Here is a 19,769-nt window from a genome sequence, read left to right as displayed (position 1 = left end):
CTTGCGGGCTGACCACGCCCATCACAACATAACCACGCCCATCCGAGCATAGCCACGCCCCTCCCAGCATAACCACGCCTCTTTACTCGCTGCTTGGCCACGCCCCTCCATTCAATCTCTGGCCACGCCCCCTCCCCTCACGGCTCGGCCACGCCCCCTCCCCTCACGGCCGCCGCCGCCGCGGCCGGACCGGCCCGAACCGGCCGGAACCGGAGCCCGAACCGGAACCGGAACCGGAACCAGAACCGGAAACAACAGCCCCACCCCCCCACCCGGGAGCCGCGCCCGGGCTGCGGAACCGAGCCCGGAGCCGCCCCCGAGCCCCCGGCCCCGAGGCCGCCATGGGGGCCGGGGGGGGGGCGCGGGGCGGGCGCTGCCGCCCCCCCGAGCGAGGGGGGCGAGGCTGAGGAGGGGGCGGGGGGGGGTCCCCGGGGGTGAGGGGGGGTCGCAGGTGAGGGGGGGTCCCGCCATGGGCTGCAACATGTGCGTGGTGCAGAAACCGGAGGAGCAGCACCGGGTGATGCTGCAGGTACCCGGCTGGGGGGGGAAATGTGGGGAGGGGGCGTGAGGGGGAGTGAGGGGGTAAATGGGGAGGGGGCTGCAGGGAGAAAGGAATGAATGGGGGTAAATGGGGAGGGGGAGTGAGGGGGTAAATGGGGAGGGGGCTGCAGGGATCAGACTGAGGGAAAATGGGGAGGGGGCGTGAGGGGAGAATGAATGGGGGTAAATGGGGAGGGGGCTGCACGGAGGATGAATGGGATAAATGGGGAGGGGGCTGCAGGTAGAGTGAATGGGGGAAAATGGGTCTGGGGGCGTGAGGGTAAATTAATGGGGGTAAATGAGGAGGGGGCTGCAGGGAGGATGAATGGGATAAATGGGGAGGGGGCTGCAGGGAGAGTGAATGGAATAAATGAGGAGGGGGCTGCAGGGAGGATGAATGGGATAAATGGGGAGGGGGCTGCAGGTAGAATGAATGAGGGAAAATGGGTCTGGGGGCGTGAGAGTGAATGAATGGGTGTAAATGGGGAGGGGGCTGCAGGGACCAAGCTGAGGGAAAATGGGGAGGGGGCTGCAGGGAGAATGAATGGGATAAATGGGGAGGGGGCTGCAGGTACCGGGCTGAGGGAGAATAAATGGGGAGGGGGATGATGGGGGAGAGCGATAGGGAAATGGGTCTGGGGGCGAAAGGGGAATGAATGGGGAGTGCTTAAAGGAAATGGGTCTGGGGGCTGCAGGGGCCGGGAATTGGGGGAGGGGGCTTCGGGGAGGGGGAGAAATGGGTCTGGGGTCTCGGGGGCTGCAGGGGCCGGGATGGGAGGGGAGAAGGGAAATGGGTCTGGGGGCGAGAGGGGAATGAATGGGGAGGGGGAGGGTAAAGGAAATGGGTCTGGGGGCTGCAGGGGCCGGGATGGGGGGAGGGGGACAGGTAAGGGGGGATAATTTGGGGAGGGGTCTAGGCCAGGTAAAAAGGGTCTGGGGGCTTCGGGGGGGGGTCCTGGGGGGCTTCAGGGCCAGGTAAAGGTGGGGGAGGGGGAGGAACAATTTGGGGAGGGGGCGCTGACGGGGGGGAGGGGTGGGACAGGTGAGGGGGTCTGGGGGCTTCAGGAGCTGTTTGGGGGTGTCCAGCACTCAATGTGGGGAGGGGTCTTTGGGCGGGGGGGGGGTCCCGGCACCATTTGGGGAGGGGGTCCCGCCCCACGGTTGCCATGGCAACCGCGCCCGCCGCTTCCGGGCGAGCTCAGACAATGGAGGGGTGGGCGGGGGGCTCGGGGGGGCTCCGGGGGGATTCGGGGGGGATTTGGGGGGGGATTTGGGGGGGATTCGGGGGTCGTGAGGGTGAGGGGGGGCGGGGCTGAAATTGGGGAGGGGGTTTGATGGGTTTGGGGGGGAATTTGGGGGGAATTTGGGGGGGTGTGGCTGAATTTGGGGAGGGGGTTTGATGGGTTTGAGAGGAATTTGGGGGGGATTTGGGGGTCACAAGGGGGGCGTGACGGAATTTGGGGAGGGGGTTTGATGGGTTTGGGGGGGTTCAGGGGGGGATTTGGGGGTCGCGAGGGTGGGGGTTGCGTGGCTGAATTTGGGGAGGGGGTCTAATGGGTTCAGGGGGGTTTGGGGGTCACAAATGGGAGCGTGGCTGAATTTGGGGAGGGGGTTTGATGTGTTCGGGGGGGGTTTGGGGGTCATGGGGGGGCGTGGCTGAATTTGGGGAGGGGGTTTGATGGGTTGGGGGTCACAAGGGGGGCCGTGGCTGTATTTGGGGAGGGGGTTTGATGGGTTGGGGGTCATGAGGGGGGGTTGTGACTGAATTTGGGGAGGGGGTCTAATGGGTTCAGGGGGGTTTGGGGGTCACAAATGGGGGCGTGGCTGAATTTGGGGAGGGGGTTTGATGTATTCAGGGGGTTTGGGGGGGAATTTGGGGGGGATTTGGAGGTCACGGGGGGCGTGGCAGAATTTGGGGAGGGGGTTTGATGGGTTCGGGGGGGGGTTGGAGGTCACAAGAGGGGGGTTGTGACTGAATTTGGGGAGGGGGTTTGATGGGTCTGGGGGGGTTGGGAGTCACAAGGGGGCGTGGTGGAATTTGGGGAGGGGGTTTGATGGGTTGGGGGTCACGAGGGGGGGTTGTGACTGAATTTGAGGAGGGGGTTTGATGGGTTCAGGGGGATTGGGGGGGAATTTGGGGGGGGTTTGGGGGTCACGGAGGGGCGTGGCTGAATTTGGGGAGGGGGTTTGATGTGTTCGGGAGGGTTGGGGGTCATAAGTGGGGGTTGTGACTGAATTTGGGGAGGGGGTTTGATGGGTGTGGGGGGTTTTGGGTGTCACAAGGGGGGGCGTGGCTGAATTTGGGGAGGGGGCTTGATGGGTTGGGGGTCACGGAGGGTGCGTGACAGAATTTGGGGAGGGGGTTTGATGGGTTCGAGGGGGATTTGGGGGGGGTTGTGACTCAATTTGGGGAGGGGGGTTTCATGGATTCCGGGGGATTGGGGGGCAATTTGGGGGGGGGTTTGGGGGTCACGGAGGGGTGTGGCTGAATTTGAGGAGGGGGCTTGATGGGTTCAGGGACGATTTGGGGGTCACAAGGAGCGGCATGGCAGAATTTGGGGAGGGGGTTTGATGGGTTGGGGGTCACAAGGAGGGGTTGTGATTGAATTTGGGGAGGGGGTTTGATGGGTTGGGGGTCACAAGGGGGGGGGTTGTGATTGAATTTGAGGAGGGGGCTTGATGGGTTTGGGGGGGATTTGGGGTGTGGTGGAATTTGAGGAGGGGGTTTGTGCACAATGACACCCCTGGGGAGGGGGCAGTGCTGAATTTGAGGAGGGGTCTCACCCCTCTCCCCCCCCAGGTGAGCGGGAAGGAGGGGTCGCGCCGGGGGGGGCCCCGGGGGGGCTCCAAGGAGCCGCTGGTGCTGCAGGTGCTGAGGAGGAGCCCCCGGGGGGGCCCCCCCGAAACGCCCCCAGCCCCAATTTGGGGAGGGGGGGGAGGGGGCCCGGGACCCCCGCCCGCTCTGGGGGGGGCGCTGGTGGACAGCGGCACCCAGACGGACATCAGCTTCGAGAGCCGCCTGGGGGGCAGCGAGCCGTGAGTGGGGGGACAAAAACCCAAAAAAAACCCAAAAACCGACAGGGAGGGGGACCCCAAAAACCCACAGGGGGAACCCAAAAACCCAAAAAAACCCCAAAAACCCACAGGGGGGACCCCAAAATCCACAGGGGGGACCCCAAAACCCACAGGGGGACCCAAAAACCCCCAAAACCCACAGGGGGAACCCAAAAAAACCCCAAAAACCCACAGGGGGAACCCAAAATCCACAGGGGGAACCCAAAATCCACAGGGGGGACCCCAAAACCCACAGGGGGAACCCAAAAAACCCCAAAAACCCACAGGGGGGCCCCAAAAAATCCCCAAATCCTGGGGGGACCCCAAAAACCCAGAGACCATGGGGAGAGGGACCCCAAAAACCCCCAGGGGGGACCCCAAAAACCCAAAAACTCCACGGGGGGGACCCCAAAAAACCCCAAAACCCCCACAGGGGGAACCCCAAAAACCCACAGGGGGGGACCCCAAAAACCCAGAGACCATGGGGGGAGGGACCCCAAAAACCCCATAGGGGGGACCCCAAAAACCCACAGGGGGGACCCCAAAAACCCCACAGGGGAGACCCCAAAAACCCACAGGGGGGACCCCAAAAAACCCAGAGAGGGGACCCCAAAATCCACAGGGGGGGACCCCAAAAACCCCACAAGGGGAGACCCCAAAAACTCCATAATTCTATTGGAGGGGGGCACCCCAAAAACCTCCAGATCATGGGGATGGGGGGCAAAAATCTCCAGAGGGGGGGGACCCCAAAAACCCCACAGGGGGGACCCCAAAAAACCCAGAGAGGGGGACCCCAAAAACCCCACAGGGGGGGACCCCAAAAACCCCACAGGGGGGACCCAAAAAAACCCCAAATCCTGGGGGGGGACCCCAAAAAACCCCTAAAAATCCCACAGGGGGAACCCCAAAAAACCCAAAAACCCACAGGGGGGGACCCCAAAAAACCCCACAGGGGGAACCCCAAAAAAACCCAAATCCTATTGGGGCGGGGGGGCAAAAAAACCCCAAATCTTGGGGGGGGGGGGACCCCAAAAAACCCCACAGGGGGGACCCCAAAAACCCTGAGATCATGGAGGGGGCCCCAAAAACCCCAAATCCTGGGTGGGGGGGGACCCCGGACACCCCCAGATTTTTGGGGATCCCCCCCCTTTACACTTAGAAACCCCCAGACCCATTTTTGGGGTCCCCTCCCCCCTTTTCTGGGACCCCCCCCTGACATTTTTGGGGTCCCCCCAGGCCCCCCCTCCCCCAGGATTATTTCGACCCCGCGGATTTGGGGGAGCCCGAGCGCCCCGAGGAGCTGGAGTATGAGGTGGGGGAGTTTGGGGGGTCCTGGGTATTTTGGGGGGGGGGTCCTGGGGGGGGGTTGGGGGGGTCCTGAATTTTTTTGGGGGGGTCCTCGGTCGTTTTGGGGGGAATTTGGGGAGGTTAGGACCCCCAGAATTGAAAAAAACCCGAATTTTTTGGGGAGGGAGGAGTTGAGGAGGGGCTGGAAAATTGGGGAGGGGTCCTGGGGGGGGCCTGAGTCTTTTGGGGGGGGGTCCTGGGATTTTTTGGGGGGGTCCTGGGTCGTTTTGGGGTGAATTTGAGGGAGTTTAGGACCCCCAGAATTGAAAAAAAAACCGAATTTTGGAGGGAGGGAGGAGTTGAGGAGGGGCTGGAAAATTGGGGAGGGGTCCTGGGGGGGAAAGTTGGGGAGTTTTGGGGGGGTCCTGAATTTTTTGGGGGCGTCCTGGGTCGTTTTGGGGGGAATTTGGGGGAGTTTGGGACCCCCAGAATTGAAAAAAACCCCGAATTTTGGGGGGAGGGAGGAGTTGAGGAGGGGCTGGAAAATTGGGGAGGGGTCCTGGGGGGGTTCTGAGTCTTTTGGGGGGGGTCCTGGATCGTTTTGGGGTGAATTTGGGGGAGTTTGGGACCCCCAGAATTGAAAAAAAACCCGAATTTTTTGGGGGGAGGAAAATTGGGGAGGGGTCCTGGGGGTTCCCTGGGTGGTTTTGTGGGGGGGTCCTTGGGGGTCTCTGGGAGAATTTTTGGGGTCTCTGAGGCGGTTTTGGGGTCCTTGAGGTTCCCTGTGGGATTTTGGGGATCCCTGGGGGGGGTCCCTGGGGGATTTTTTGGGGGTCCCTGTTCCCCCAACCCCTGGGTGATTTTTGGGGGGTCTCTGTTGATATTTTTGGGGTGTCCCTGTCTGATTTTTGGGGTCCCTGTCTGATTTTTGGGGTCCCTGTCCCCCCCTGACCCCTGGGTGATTTTGAGGGGGGGTCCCTGTGGGGTTTTTGGGTGTCCTTGGCTGATTTTGGGGTCCCTGTTGGATTTTTGAGGTTCCCTCTCTGATTTTGGGGTCCCTCTCTGATTTTTGGGGTCCCTGTTGGATTTTTGGGTGTCCCTCTCTGATTTTGGGGTCCCTCTCTGATTTCTGGGGTTCCCTGTTGGATTTTTTGGGGTTCCCTGTCTGATTTTTGGGGTCCCTGTTGGATTTTGGGTCCCTCTCTGATTTTTGGGGGTCCCTGTTGGATTTTTTGGGGGTCCCTGGCTGATTTTGGGTTCCCTCTCTGATTTTTGGGGTCCCTGTTGGATTTTTTGAGGGTCCCTCTCTGATTTTTGGGGTCCCTCTCTGATTTTGGGGTCCCTGTTGGATTTTTTGGGGTCCCTCTCTGATTTTTGGGGTCCCTGTCTGATTTTGGGGGGTTCCTGTTGGATTTTTGGGGGTCCCTGTCCCCCCCTGACCCCTGGGTGATTTTTGGGGTCCCTCTCTGATTTTTGGGGTCCCTATGGGATTTTTTGGGGTCCCTCTCTGATTTTTGGGGTCCCTGTTGGACTTTTTGGGGTCCCTCTCTGATTTTTGGGGTCCCTGTGGGATTTTGGGGTCCCTGTTGGATTTTTTGGGGTCCCTCTCTGACTTTGGGGTCCCTCTCTGATTTTTGGGGTTCCCTCTCTGATTTTGGGGTCCCTGTTGGATTTTTTGGGGTCCCTGTTTGATTTTGGGGTCCCTCTCTGATTTTGGGGTTCCCTGTTGGATTTTTTGGGGTCCCTCTCTGATTTTTGGGGTCCCTGTTGGATTTTTTGGGTTCCCTGTCTGATTTTGGGGTCCCTGTGGGATTTTTTGGGGTTCCCTGTCTGATTTTGGGGGTCCCTGTCCCACCCCTGACCCCTGGGTGATTTTTGGGGGGTCTCTGTTGGTATTTTTGGGGTGTCCCTGTCTGCTTTTGGGGTTCCCTGTCTGATTTTGGGGTGTCCCTGTTGAATTTCTGGGGTTCTCTGTTGGATTTTTGGGGTTCCCTCTCTGATTTTGGGGTCCCTCTCCCCCCGACCTCTGGGTGATTTTGAGGGGGGGTCCCTGTGGGGTTTTTGGGGTCCCTGTGGGATTTTTTGGGATTCCCTGTCTGATTTGGGGGTCCCTCTCTGATTTTTGGGGTCCCTGGGGGGGGTCTCTGGCTGATTTTGGGGTCCCTGTGGGATCTTTGGGGTTCCCTGTCTGATTTTGGGGTGTCCCTGTCTGATTTTTGGGGTCCCTCTCTGATTTTGGGTGTCCCTGTGGGATTTTTGGGTGTCTCTGGCTGATTTTGGGGTCCCTGTGGGATTTTTGGGGGGGTCCCTGTTTGATTTTGGGTGTCCCTCTCTGATTTTGGGTCCTTGTCTGATTTTGGGGTCCCTGTTGGACTTTTTGGGGTCTCTCTCTGATTTTTGGGGTCCCTGTTGAATTTTTGGGGTCCCTCTCTGGTTTTGGGGTCCCTCTCTGATTTTGGGGTCCCTCTCTGATTTTGGGGTCCCTGTGGGATTTTTTGGGGTTCCCTCTCTGATTTTGGGATCCCTGTCCCCCCCCCGACCCCTGGGTGATTTTTGGGGGGTCTCTATTGGTATTTTTGGGTGTCCCTGTCTGATTTTGGGTTGTCCCTGTTGGATATTTTGGGGTCCCTGGGTGATTTTTGGGGTCCCTGTGGGATTTTTGGGGGGTGTCCCTGGCTGATTTTGGGTCCCTGTCGGATTTTGGGGTCCCTGTCCCCCCCTGACCTCTGGGTGATTTTGAGGGGGGGTCCCTGTTGGACTTTTCGGGGTCCCTGTTGGATTTTTTGGGATTCTCTGGATGATTTTTGGGATCCCTCTCTGATTTTTGGGGTTCCCTGTCTGATTTTGGGGTCCCTGTGGGATTTTTTGGGGTTCCTCTCTGATTTTGGGGTCCCTCTCTGATTTTTGGGGTCCCTGGGGGGGGGTCCCTCTCTGATTTTGGGGTCCCTCTCTGATTTTTGGGGTCCCTGTGGGATTTCTGGGGTTCCCTCTCTGATTTTTGGGGTCCCTGTTGGATTTTTTGGGGTCCCTCTCTGATTTTGGGGTGTCCCTCTCTGATTTTGGGGTCCCTCTCTGATTTTTGGGGTCCCTGTTGGATTTTGGGGGGTCCCTGTCTGATTTTGGGATCCCTGTGGGGTTTTGGGGGCGGTCCCTGTCTGATTTGGGAGGTGTCCCTCTCTGATTTCTGGGGTTCCCTGTTGGATTTTTTGGGGTTCCCTCTCTGATTTTGGGGTCCCTCTCTGATTTTTGGGGTGTCCCTCTCTGATTTTGGGGTCCCTCTCTGATTTTGGGGTCCCTTGTTGATTTTGGGGTCCCTTGTTGATTTTGGGGTCCCTGTCCCCCCAGGAGGTGGAGCTGTACAAAACCAGTCACAAACTGGGAATCACCGTCTGCTACCGCACCGACGGCGAGGAGGACCCCGGGATCTACGTGGGGGAGGTGTGGGGAGGGGTCCCCAAAATTGGGGAGGGGTCTGCTGGGGATGGGGAGGGGGAAAAATGCTAAAATTAAAAAAAAAAACAAAAAAATCTGATGAAAATCGCCCAAAAATTGTAAAAAATCCCACAAAAATCCCTCCAAAAATTCTCAAAAAATCCCCCAAAACAAACAAAAAAAATCTCCCCAAAATTGGGGAGGGGTCTGCTGGGGATGGGGGAGGGAAAAATAATAAAATTCAAAAAAAAATCTGACAAAAATCGCCCCAAAATTGTAAAAAAATCCGAAAAAATCGCCCCAAAATTGTAAAAATCCCATTAAAAATCCTCAAAAAAATCCTCAAAAAATCCCCCAAACAAACAAAAAAAATCCCCCCTAAAATTGGAAAAAAAAAGAAAAAATCCCCCAAACAAAAAAACCCCAAAAATTCCCCCTAAAAATCCCCACAAAAATCACAAAAAACGCCCCAAAAAATCCCAATAATTTAAAAAAATCCCAATAATTAAAAAAAACCTCAAAAAATCCCAGTAATTAAAAAATCCCAATAATAAAAAAAATCCCAATAATTAAAAAATGAAAAAAATCTCAATAATTAAAAAAACCCAAATAGGTCCCAATAATTTTAAAAATTCTCAAAAAATCCCAATAATTAAAAGAAACCAAAAACAATAATTAAAAAGTCCCAATAATTAAAAAACCAAACAATCCCAATAATTTAAAAACAACCCAAAAATCCCAATAATTAAAAAAACCCAAAAAATCCCAATAATTTAGAAATAATCCCAATAATTTTAAAAAAGCCTCAAAAAATCCCAGTAATTAAAAAACCCCCAAAATCCCAATAATTAAAAAACAAAAAAAATCCCAATAATTAAAGCCCAAAAAATCCCAATAAATAAAAAAAAATCCCAATAATTAAAAAATCCCAAAACCAATATTTTAAAAATCCCAATAATTAAAAAAACAAACAAAAAAAATCCCAATAATTTAAAAAACAAAAAAAAATCCCAATAATTAAAAACAAAACCCCAGAAAAATCCCAATAATTAAAAAAGTAAACAAAAAAAAATTTTTTAAAAATTAAAAATAATTTTTAAAAACCCCAAAAAATCAGATTTGAGATTTTCCTGGGATCCTTCTTGGGGGGAGGGGTTAAAGGGCAGGGACCCCCCCCCAATTTTGGGGACCCCTCCCCAAATTTGGGATTTTTTGCCCCCCCCCCAGGTGAACCCGAACAGCATCGCGGCCAAGGACGGGCGGATCCGGGAGGGGGACAGGATCGTGCAGGTGGGGGAGGGGCGGGGGCACCTAGGGGTCACCTGGGGTCACTCTGGGGTCACCTGGGGTCACTCTGGGGTCACTTTGAGGGTTTTGGGGTCACTTTCAGGTCACTTTGGGGTCATTTTCAGGGGGTTGAGGGTCACTTTGGGGGGGTTGGGGTCACTCTGGGGTCACCTTGGGGTCAGTTTGGGGTCAGTTTGGGGTCACTTTGGGGGTTTTGGGGTCACTTTGGGGTCACTTTGAGGGGGTTTGGGGTCACTCTGGGGTCAGTCTGAGGTCACTTTGGGGTCACTCTGGGGGCTCTGGGGTCACTTTGGGGGTTTGGGATCACTTGGGGGACAATTTGGGGTCACTCTGGGGTCACTTTGGGGTCACTTTGGGGGGTTTAGGGTCACTTTGGGGTCAGTCTGAGGTCACTTTGGGGTCACTCTGGTATCACTTTGGGGTCAATTTGGGGGTTTGAGGTCACTTTAGGGTCACTCTGGGGTCACTTTGGGGGTTTGGGATCACTTGGGGGTCACTTTGGGGGCTTTGGGGTCACTTTGGGGGTTTGGGATCACTTGGGGGACAATTTGGGGTCACTCTGGGGGCTTTGGGGTCACTCTGGGGTCACTCTGGGGGGTTTGGGATCACTTGAGGGTCACTTTGGGGTCATTTTCAGGGGGTTGAGGGTCACTTTGGGGTCACTCCGGGGGGTTGGGGTCAGTTTTGGGGGGTTTGGGGTCACTCTGGGGTCACTTTGGGGGGTTTTGGGTCAGTTTAAGGTCAGTTTGGGCGATTTGGGGTCACTCTGGGGTCAGTTTTGGGGGGTTTGAGGTCACTTTAGGGTCTCTTTGGGGTCACTCCGTGGTCATTTTGGGGGGGTTGGGGTCACTTTTGGGGTTTGGGGTCAGTTTTGGGGTCACTTTGGGGGTTTGGGATCACTTGGGGGTCAATTTGGGGTCACTTTGGGGGCTTTGGGGTCACTCTGGGGTCAGTTTGGGGGGGTTGGGGTCACTCTGGGGTCACTTTGGGGGGTTTTGGGTCAGTTTAAGGTCAGTTTGGGTGATTTGGGGTCACTCTGGGGTCAGTTTTGGGGGGTTTGGGGTCACTTTAGGGTCTTTTTGGGGTCACTCCGGTGTCATTCTGGGGGGTTTGGGGTCAGTTTTGGGGTCACTTTGGGGGTTTGGGATCACTTGGGGGTCAATTTGGGATCACTTTGGAGGGGTTGGGGTCAGTCTGGGCGGTTTGGGTTCAATTTGGGGTCACCAGGGGGTCACTTGGGGTCAGTTTGGGGTCAATTTGGGGGTTTGAGGTCACTTTAGGGTCTCTTTGGGGTCACTCTGGGGTCATTTTGGGGTCAGTTTTTGGGGGTTTAGGGTCACTCTGGGGTCACTTTGGGGGGTTTGGGGTCAGATTTGGGTCAATTTGGGGTCATGTTGGGGTCACTCTGGGGTCATTTTGGGGGGTTGAGGTCACTCTGGGGTCACTCTGGGGTCAGTTTCGGGGCGTGGGGTCAGTTTTGGGGTCACTTGGGGTCACTGTGGGGTCATTTTGGGGTCAGTTTGGGGGATTTGGGTTCACCTGGGGGTCATTTGGGGGGTTTGGGGTCAGATTTGGGTCAATTTGGGGTCACTGTGTGGGGGTTTGGGGTCACTTAGGGGGATTTTGGGATCAACTTGGGGTCACTTTGAGGGGTTTGGGGTCACTTTGGGGTCACTCTGGGGTCAGTTTGGGGTCATTTTCAGGGGGTTGGGGTCACTTTAAGGTCAGTTTTGGGGGGTTTGGGGTCACTTTGGGGTCACTGTGGGGGTTTGGGATCACTTTGGGGTAAGTCTGGGGGGTTTGGGATCACTTGGGGGTCACTTTGGGGTCATTTTCAGGGGGTTGAGGGTCACTTTGGGGTCAATTTGGTTGGTTTGGGGTCAGTTTTGGGTCACTTTGGGGTCACTTTGGGGGGGTTGGGGTCACTCTGGGGTCACTTTGGTGGGTTTGGGGTCACTTTAGGGTAATTTTGGGGTCACTCTGGGGTCACTTTGGGGGGTTTTGGGTCAGTTTAAGGTCAGTTTGGGCGGTTTGGGGTCACTCTGGGGTCAGTTTTGGGGGGTTTGGGGTCACTTTAGGGTCACTCCGGGGTCACTCTGGGGTCACTTTGGGGGGTTTGGGATCACTTTGGGGTGAATTTGGGGGTTTGGGGTCAGTTTTGGGGTAATTTTGAGGGGTTGGGGTCACTCTGGGACCATTTTGGGGTCACTTGGGGGTCATTTTGGGGAGTTTGGGGTCACTTTGGGGCTATTTTGGGGGTTTGGGGTCACTTTGGGGGGTCCTGGAATGGGGGGAGGGGGTTCAGAGATTGGGGAAGGGAGGGGTTGGGTCTGGGGGTCCCCAAAGCGTTTTTGGGGGGTCCCGAGGGGTCCTTGGGTGGTTTTGGGGGGGGGTCCTGAGGGGTCTTTATGGGGTTGGGGGGGGGAAATTTGGGGATTTTTATGTGGGAGGGATTAATGGAGAGAGCTGGAGGAGGTTTTGGGGACCCCCCCCAACCCCAAAAAGACCCCCCAGGACCCCCCAAAACCCCCCACCCCAAAACCCTTCTAGGACCCCCACCCCAAAAAGACCCCACAGAACCCCCTGGGACCCCCCAAAACCCCTTAAAACCCCTTTTAAACCCCCCCAACCCCCTCCCCCTCACCCTCCCCCATTCCCCTGATTTTGGGGGGGGGTCCCGGGGGTCTCCCCTCCCCCCTGTGACCCCTCCCCACATTCCCAGATCAATGGGGTGGAGATCCAGGACCGGGAGGAGGCCGTGGCCTTCCTGACCCGCGAGCAGCAAACCAACATCTCCCTGCTGCTGGCCCGGCCCGAGAGCCAGGTGGGGACAGGGGGGGGCCCCGAATTTGGGGAGGGGTCCCGAGGGGATCTGGGGGGTCCTGAGGGGGTTTGGGGGGAATTTGGGGGAGTTTGGGAGCACCAAAGATGAAAGGAATGGAAACGATAATGATTGAATTGGGGAGGGGAGGGAGGTTTGGAGGACTTAGAAATTGGGGAGGGGTCCCTGGGGGGGTTCCCCAAATTTGGGGAGGGGTCCCGAGGGGGTTTGGGGGGAATTTGGGGGAGTTTCAGAGCACCAAAAATGAAAGAAATGGAAGCAGTGCTGATTGAACTGGAGAATTTGGGGAGGGGGAGGAGTTTGGGGGGGCTGGAAAATTGGGGAGGGGTCCCTGGGGGGGTTCCCCAAATTTGGGGAGGGGTCCCGAGAGGATCCGGGGGGGTCCCGAGGGGATTTGGGGACAATTTGGGGAAGTTTCAGAGCACAAAAGATGAAAGAAATGGAAGCAGTGCTGATTGAACTGGGGAGGGGGAGGAGTTTGGGGGGGGCTTAGAAATTGGGGAGGGGTCCCTGGGGGGGTTCTCCAGATTTGGGGAGGGGTCTCGAGTGTTTTTGGGGGGGTCCCGAGGGGATCTGGAGAGATTTGGGGGGAATTTGGGGGATTTAGGAACACCAAAAATGAAGGAAATGGAGCCCAAATTAATTAATTTGGGGAGGGGGAGGAGTTTGGAGGGGCTGGGAAATTGGGGAGGGGTCCTGGGGGGGTCCCCAAATTAGGGGAGGGGTCCCGAGAGGATTTGGGGGGGGTCCTGAGGGGGTTTGGGGGGAATTTGGAGGAGTTTCAGAGCACAAAAAATGAAAGAAATGGAGCCAAAATTAAATTATGGGGAGGGGGAGGAGCTTGGGGGGGCTGGAAAATTGGGGAGGGGTCCCTGGGGGGTTCCCCAAATTTGAGGAGGGGTCCGGAGGGGATTTGGGGGGGTCCCGAGGGGGTTTGGGAGGAATTTGGAGGAGTTTCAGAGCACAAAAAATGAAGGAAATGGAGCCAAAATTAAATTATTTGGGGAGGGGGAGGAGTTTGGGGGGGCTGGGAAATTGGGGAGGGGTCCCTGGGGGGGTTCCCCAAATTTGGGGAGGGGTCCCGAGGGGATTTAGGGGGGTCCTGAGGGGGTTTGGGAGGAATTGGGGGAGTTTCAGAGCACAAAAAAATGAAGGAAATGGAGCCAAAATTAAATTATTTGGGGAGGGGGAGGAGTTTGGGGGGGCTGGAAAATTGGGGAGGGGTCCCTGGGGGGTTGCCCAGATTTGGGGAGGGGTCCTGAGGGGATTTGGAGAGATTTGGGGGGAATTTGGGGGATTTAGGAACACCAAAAATGAAGGAAATGGAGCCAAAATTAATTAATTTGGGGAGGGAGGGGAATTTGGAGGGGCTGGGAAATTGGGGAGGGGTCCCTGGGGGGGTTCCCCAAATTTGGGGAGGGGTCCCGAGGGGATTTGGGGGGGGTCTGGAGGGACTTTGAGGGGAATTTTTGGGAGTTTGGGATCCCTGGAAGTGAAGGAAAATGAGCCCAAATTAATTGATTTTTTTGAGGGAAGGGGAGTTTGGGGGGGGTGGGAAATTGGGGAGGGGTCCCGAGGGGATTTGGGGAATTTGGGGAGGGGTCCCGGGGGTCCCGGGGGTCCCTGACGCCCCTCCCCCAGCGCTGGAAGGACAGTGACCGCGAGGATTTCCTGGATGAGTTCGGCTCTGATGAGGAGGGGGAGCTCAGGGGGGCCTGGACCCCCCCCGGGCAGGTGAGAAAGGGGGGAAATAATGGGAAAATAATGGGGGAAAAATGGGGAAATAATGGGGGGAATAATGGGGAAATAATGGGGGAAATAATGGGGAAAAATGGGAGAAAAAACGGGAAAAAATGGGGGGAAAATGGGAAAAATAATGGGAAAAATGGGAAAATAATGGGGAAAATAATGGGAAAATAATGGGGAAAAATGGGAAAAAAATGGGGAGAAAGTGGGGAAAATAATGGGGAAAAACGGGGAAAAATGGGAAAATAATGGGAAAAATAATGGGGAAAAAATGGGGAAAAATGGGGGAAAAAATGGGGGGAAAAACGGGAAAAATGGGAAAAAATGGGAAAAAATGGGGGAAAAAATGGGGGGAAAATGGGGGGAAATGGGAGGAAAAATGGGAAAAAATGGGAGGAAAAATGGGAGGAAAATGGGGGAAAATGTGAGAAAAAACCAGAAGAAAATGGGGGGAAATGGGAGGAGAAATGGGGAGAAAATGGGGAAAATAATGGGGGAAAAATGTGAGAAAAAACAGAAAAAAATGGGGGAAAAAGGGGGAAAAATGGGGAAAAAATGGGGAAAAAAAGTGAGAAAAAACAGAAAAAAATGGGGGAAAAAGGGGAAAAAATTGGAAAAATAATGGGGGAAAATGGGAAAATAATGGGGAAAAAATGGGGGAAAAAACAGGAAAAAAATGGGGAGAAAATGGGAAAAAATGGGAAAAATAATGGGGGAAAATGGGGAAAAATAATGGGGAAAAAATGGGGGGAAATGGGGGAAAAAATGGGAAAAATAATGGGGAAATAATGGGGAACAAATGGGGAAATAATGGGGAAAATAATGGGAAAAATGTGAGAAAAAACGGGAAAAAATGGGGAGAAAGTGGGAAAAATAATGGGGGAAATAATGCGAGAAAAAACAGAAAAAATGGGAAAAATAATGGGGAACAAATGAGAAAAATAATGGGGAAAAAATGGGGGAAAATGTGAGAAAAAACGGGGAAAAATGGGGGAAATGGGAGGAAAAAATGGGGAAAAATGGGAGAAAAAATGGGGGAAAAAGGGGAAAAATGGGAAAATAATGGGGAAAAAATGGGGGAAAAAACAGAAAAAAATCGGGAGAAAATGGGAAAAAATGGGAAAATAATGGGGAAAATGTGAGAAAAAAACAGAAAAAAATGGGAAAAATAATGGGGAAAATAATGGGGGGCAAAACAGAAAAAAATGGGGAGAAAGTGGGAAAAAATGGGAAAAATAATGGGGAAAATGGGGGGAAATGGGAGAAAAAATGGGGGAAAAAGGGGGGAAAATGGGAGGAAAAATGGGGAGAAAATGGGGAAAAATGGGGAAATAATGGGGGGAAAATGTGAGAAAAACAGAAAAAAATGGGGGGAAATGGGAAGAAAAAATGGGGAGAAAATGGGAAAAATAATGGGGGAAATAATGGGAAAAAGGGGAGGAAATGGGAAAAATAATGGGGAAAAATGTGAGAAAAAACAGGAAAAAATGGGGAGAAAGTGGGAAAAAATGGGAAAAATAATGGGGAAAAAGGGGAAAAATAATGGGGAAAAAATGGGGGAAAAATGTGAGAAAAAACAGGAAAAAATGGGGGAAATGGGAGGAAAAATGGGGAAAATGGGGGAAAAAATGGGGGGGAAATGGGGGGAAATGGGAGAAAAAATGGGAAAAATAATGGGGGAAAATGGGGGAAAAATGTGAGAAAAAACGGGAAAAAATGGGGAGAAAAGGGGAAAAATGGGAGAAAAAATGGGGGGAAAATGGGGAAAATTGTGAGAAAAAACCAGAAAAAAATGGGGAGAAAGTGGGAAAAATCGGAAAAATACTGGAGAAAAAATGTGAGAAAAAACAGAAAAAAATGGGGGGAAATGGGAGGAAAAATGGGGAGAAAGTGGGAAAAAATGGGAAAAATAATGGGGGAAAATGGGAAAAATAATGGGAAAAATAATGGGGGGAAAATGTGAGAAAAAACAGAAAAAAATGGGGGGAAATGGGAGGAAAAATGGGGAGAAAATGGGAAAAAATGGGAGAAAAAATGGGGAAAAATGGGAAAAATAATGGGGAAAAATGCGAGAAAAAACGGGAAAAATGGGGGGAAATGGGAGGAAAAATGTGAGAAAAAACGGGAAAAAATGGGGGGAAATGGGAGGAAAAAATGGGGGGAAAATGGGAAAAAATGGGAAAATAATGGGGGAAAATGAGAATTGAGGAAATAATGGGAAAATAATGGGGGAAATGGGAAAATGAGAAAAATAATGGGGAAAAATGGGGGAATAATGGGAAAATAATGGGGGAAATGGGAATTGAGAAAAATAATGGGAAAATAATGGGGGAATGGGAAAAAATGGGGGAAAATGGGAATTGGGGAAGGGCAAAAATGAGGTTGGGCAGCTTAAAATGGGTCTGGGGGATTCTGAAGGAGTGGGGAGGGGGCTCGGAGGGAATTGGGGGAGGGGTCCTGGGTGTGCTGAGGGGTCCTGGGGTGGGATAAGGATTTGGAGGGGGGGTCTGGAGGGGGTCTATAAAGGGTCTGGGGGCTCTATAAAGGGTCTGGGGGGGTCTGTAAAGGGTCTGGGGGCTCTATAAAGGGTCTGGGGGCTTTGGGGGGTCTGGGGCTCTATAAAGGGTCTGGGGCTCTATAAAAAGGTCTGGGGGCTTTATGGGGTCTGGGGGGGTCTATAAAGGGTCTGGGGGCTCTATAAAGGGTCTGGGGGGGTCTGTAAAGGGTCTGGGGGTCTGTAAAGGGTCTGGGGGCTCTGTAATGGGTCTGGGGGTTCTATAAAGGGTCTGGGGGGTCTATAAAGGGTCTGGGGGCTCTATAAAGGGTCTGGGGGGGTCTGTAAAGGGTCTGGGGGTTCTATAAAGGGTCTGGGGGGGTCTATAAAGGGTCTGGGGGTTCTATAAAGGGTCTGGGGGGTCTATAAAGGGTCTGGGGGCTCTATAAAGGGTCTGGGGGGGTCTGTAAAGGGTCTGGGGGCTCTGTAAGGGGTCTGGGGGTTCTATAAAGGGTCTGGGGGCTCTGTAAGGGGTCTGGGGGTTCTATAAAGGGTCTGGGGGCTCTGTAAAGGGTCTGGGGGCTCTGTAATGGGTCTGGGGGTTTGGGGGTCCCGTCCCCACGCCCCCTCCCCTCCCCAGCCCCCCAGCCCGGCCACTCCCGTCGGCGGCCGCGGGGCCGAGCCCGACAGCGGCGTGGGGCGCACGGACGAGTCCACGCGCAACGAGGAGAGCTCGGAGCACGATCTGCTGGGCGAGGAGGGGGGCGAGGGACCCCCGGCCCCTCCCCGGCCGCCCCCTCCCCGCCGCGACCCCCAAATCCCCCCCAATTCCCCCCAAAATCCCCCCCAGAGCCAGCCCCGGCTGCACGCAAAGCCCGGCGCTGGAGGCGCGGCCGCGCGGACCGGATCCAACTCCGGCTCCGGTTCTGGCTGCGGGTCGGCGGGAAGAGCCGGGAGCGGAGCGGGCGGGCGGCGCGGAGCGGGGCTGGAAGCGGGGTTAGGACCGGCTTTAGGGCCGGCTTTAGGGCTGGGTTTAGGATCGGGATTAGGGTTAGGAGCGGGCTCGCCGCCGCTGAGCCCCGCGGAGCTGCGGCGGTACCGGGCGCTGCGCGGGGCGGGCGCGGCGGGGCCGGGGCGGGCGGAGCTGGCGCGGCTGGAGGAGGAGCTGCGGCACCTGGAGTTCAAGTGCCGGCACCTGCTGCGGGCACAGCAGCTCGAGCGGCTCCGCGAGCGAGGCCGCCGCGCCTGGCGCGACCCCCGCCCGGGGGTCGAGGGGCCCTTGGCCGATATCGCCGAGGCTCCGGAGCGCGACAGCACCAGCGCCTACAACAGCGGCGAGAGCTCCCGCAGCTCCCCGCTGCTGCTCCGCGCCGCGCTCGGCCCCGCGCCCCCCGCGCCCCCCGCGCCCCCCGGCCCCTCCAAAGCGCCGCGGGGAAAACGGCCCGGCCGGGACCGGCTGCTCAAAGCCCGGGCCATCAAAATCCTGGAGGAGCGCGGCGGCTCCACCGATGACGACGCGAGGAGCGAGCTCAAGACCGGGCGCTACTGGAGCCGCGAGCAGCGCAAGCAGCACCTGGCGAGGGCTCGGGAGCAGCGGCGGCGCCGGGAGCTGCTGCTGCAGGGCCGGGCCGAGCCCCCCGCGGGGCTGGGGGCGGCCCCGAGCGCTGCCGAGCCCCCTCCCCACGGGCAGGGGTCGCGGCGGGGGCTGCGCAAGAGGAGCCGGCGCATCCTGGACAATTGGGTGACGATCCAGGAGATGATGCTGGCGCAGCACGGGGGGCGCGCCGAGCACCCGCTGCTGTCGGTGACAACCGTGTGACACCTGCGGGAGGGGGTGGGGACGGCGGGACCCCCGCCCCAAAATCCCCGCTTGGTGACAACCGCGGGGATAGCGGGACCCCCGCCCCAAAATCCCTGCTCACCCTCGGTCACATCGTGTGACAGCCGCGGGAACACCGCCCCAAAATCCCCGCTTGGTGACAACCGTGTGACACCCGCGGGGGGGTGGGGACGGCGGGACCCCCGCCCCAAAATCCCTGGTCACCCTCAGTGACCACTGTGTGACACCCGCGCGGGGTTGGGGACAGCGGGACCCCCGCCCCAAAATCCTTGCTTGGCGACAAGCTTGTGACACCGAGGGGACATCGCGGGGATAGCGGGACCCCCGCCCCAAAATCCCTGCTTGGTGACAACCGTGTGATCAGCGCGGGGACAGCGGGACCCCCGCCCCAAAATCCCTCCTTGCTCTCGGTGACAACCGTGTGACCAGCGCGGGAGGGGGCGTGGGGACAGCGCGACCCCCGCCCCAAAAAATCTCACCTCAAAAAATCCCTGCTTGGTGACAACCATGTGAGAGCCGCGGGGACATCACGAGGACAGCGGGACCCCTACCCCAAAATTCCTGCTCACCCTCGGTCACACCGTGTGACACCCACGGGGACATCGCGGGGACAGCGGGACCCCCGCCCCAAAAATCCCTCCTTGCTCTCGGTGACCACCGTGTGACACCGAGGGGACAGCGGGACCCCCGCCCCAAAATCCCTCCTCGCCATCAAGGTCAAACCCCCGCCCCTCCCCACCTCTCGGGGGTGTCTCTGTCCCCTTTGTCCCCTCCCCCACCCCAAGCACAAGGTGATGAGTGGGGGTCGCCCCCCCCTTGTCCCCTCCCCCCCCCCCCCCCATTGTCGTGTCTGTGGCCGTGCTTAGTTTGGGGTTGTTTAGGGTTTTTTCAGGGTTTTTTTACATTTTTTGTCACCTCCTCCCTTCACCCCAGGGTGCCAAACCAGTCCTGGATGGATCCCCCAAAAATCCTGGGGTGTTCGCCCCTCCCCCACCCAGCGTGTCCTCCCCTCCCCCACCTCTGTCTGTGTCTGTCGGGGGGGGAGGGGCCGAATTTGAGAATGAAGGAAAAACAAGAAAACCTCGTTTTTACTCATTTCACCCCTTTTGGTGCTGCCTCGTGTTTTGGGGACCCCCAAAAATTGATTGGGGGGGTGGGGGGGGGGGTTGGGCAAAGCTTGGAGACCCCGCCCCCCCAAAAAAAAAACCACCTCAAAATTTGGGGAG

The 19,769-nt window shown here is 55.9% G+C and overlaps 1 protein-coding gene across 1 annotated transcript; it reads left to right on the top strand.

Annotated features, from left to right (window-relative positions):
- Window positions 1–427: 427 nt before the first annotated feature.
- On the top strand, window positions 428–19,643 carry PDZD4 (PDZ domain containing 4). The gene is made up of 8 exons (XM_033083447.1): window positions 428–529; window positions 3,341–3,576; window positions 4,831–4,906; window positions 8,227–8,319; window positions 9,541–9,603; window positions 12,344–12,445; window positions 14,105–14,197; window positions 17,344–19,643. The coding sequence occupies exons 1-8, from the start codon at window positions 470–472 to the stop codon at window positions 18,520–18,522; spliced, it is 1,902 nt and encodes a 633-aa protein (XP_032939338.1). The 5' UTR covers window positions 428–469; the 3' UTR covers window positions 18,523–19,643.
- Window positions 19,644–19,769: the final 126 nt, after the last annotated feature.

Source organism: Catharus ustulatus, chromosome 32, assembly GCF_009819885.2.
Source record: "Catharus ustulatus isolate bCatUst1 chromosome 32, bCatUst1.pri.v2, whole genome shotgun sequence".
NCBI classification, from domain to species: Eukaryota; Metazoa; Chordata; class Aves; order Passeriformes; family Turdidae; genus Catharus; species Catharus ustulatus.
Note: the sequence above shows the minus strand (reverse complement) of the source record. Positions and strands in the feature narration are given on the sequence as shown.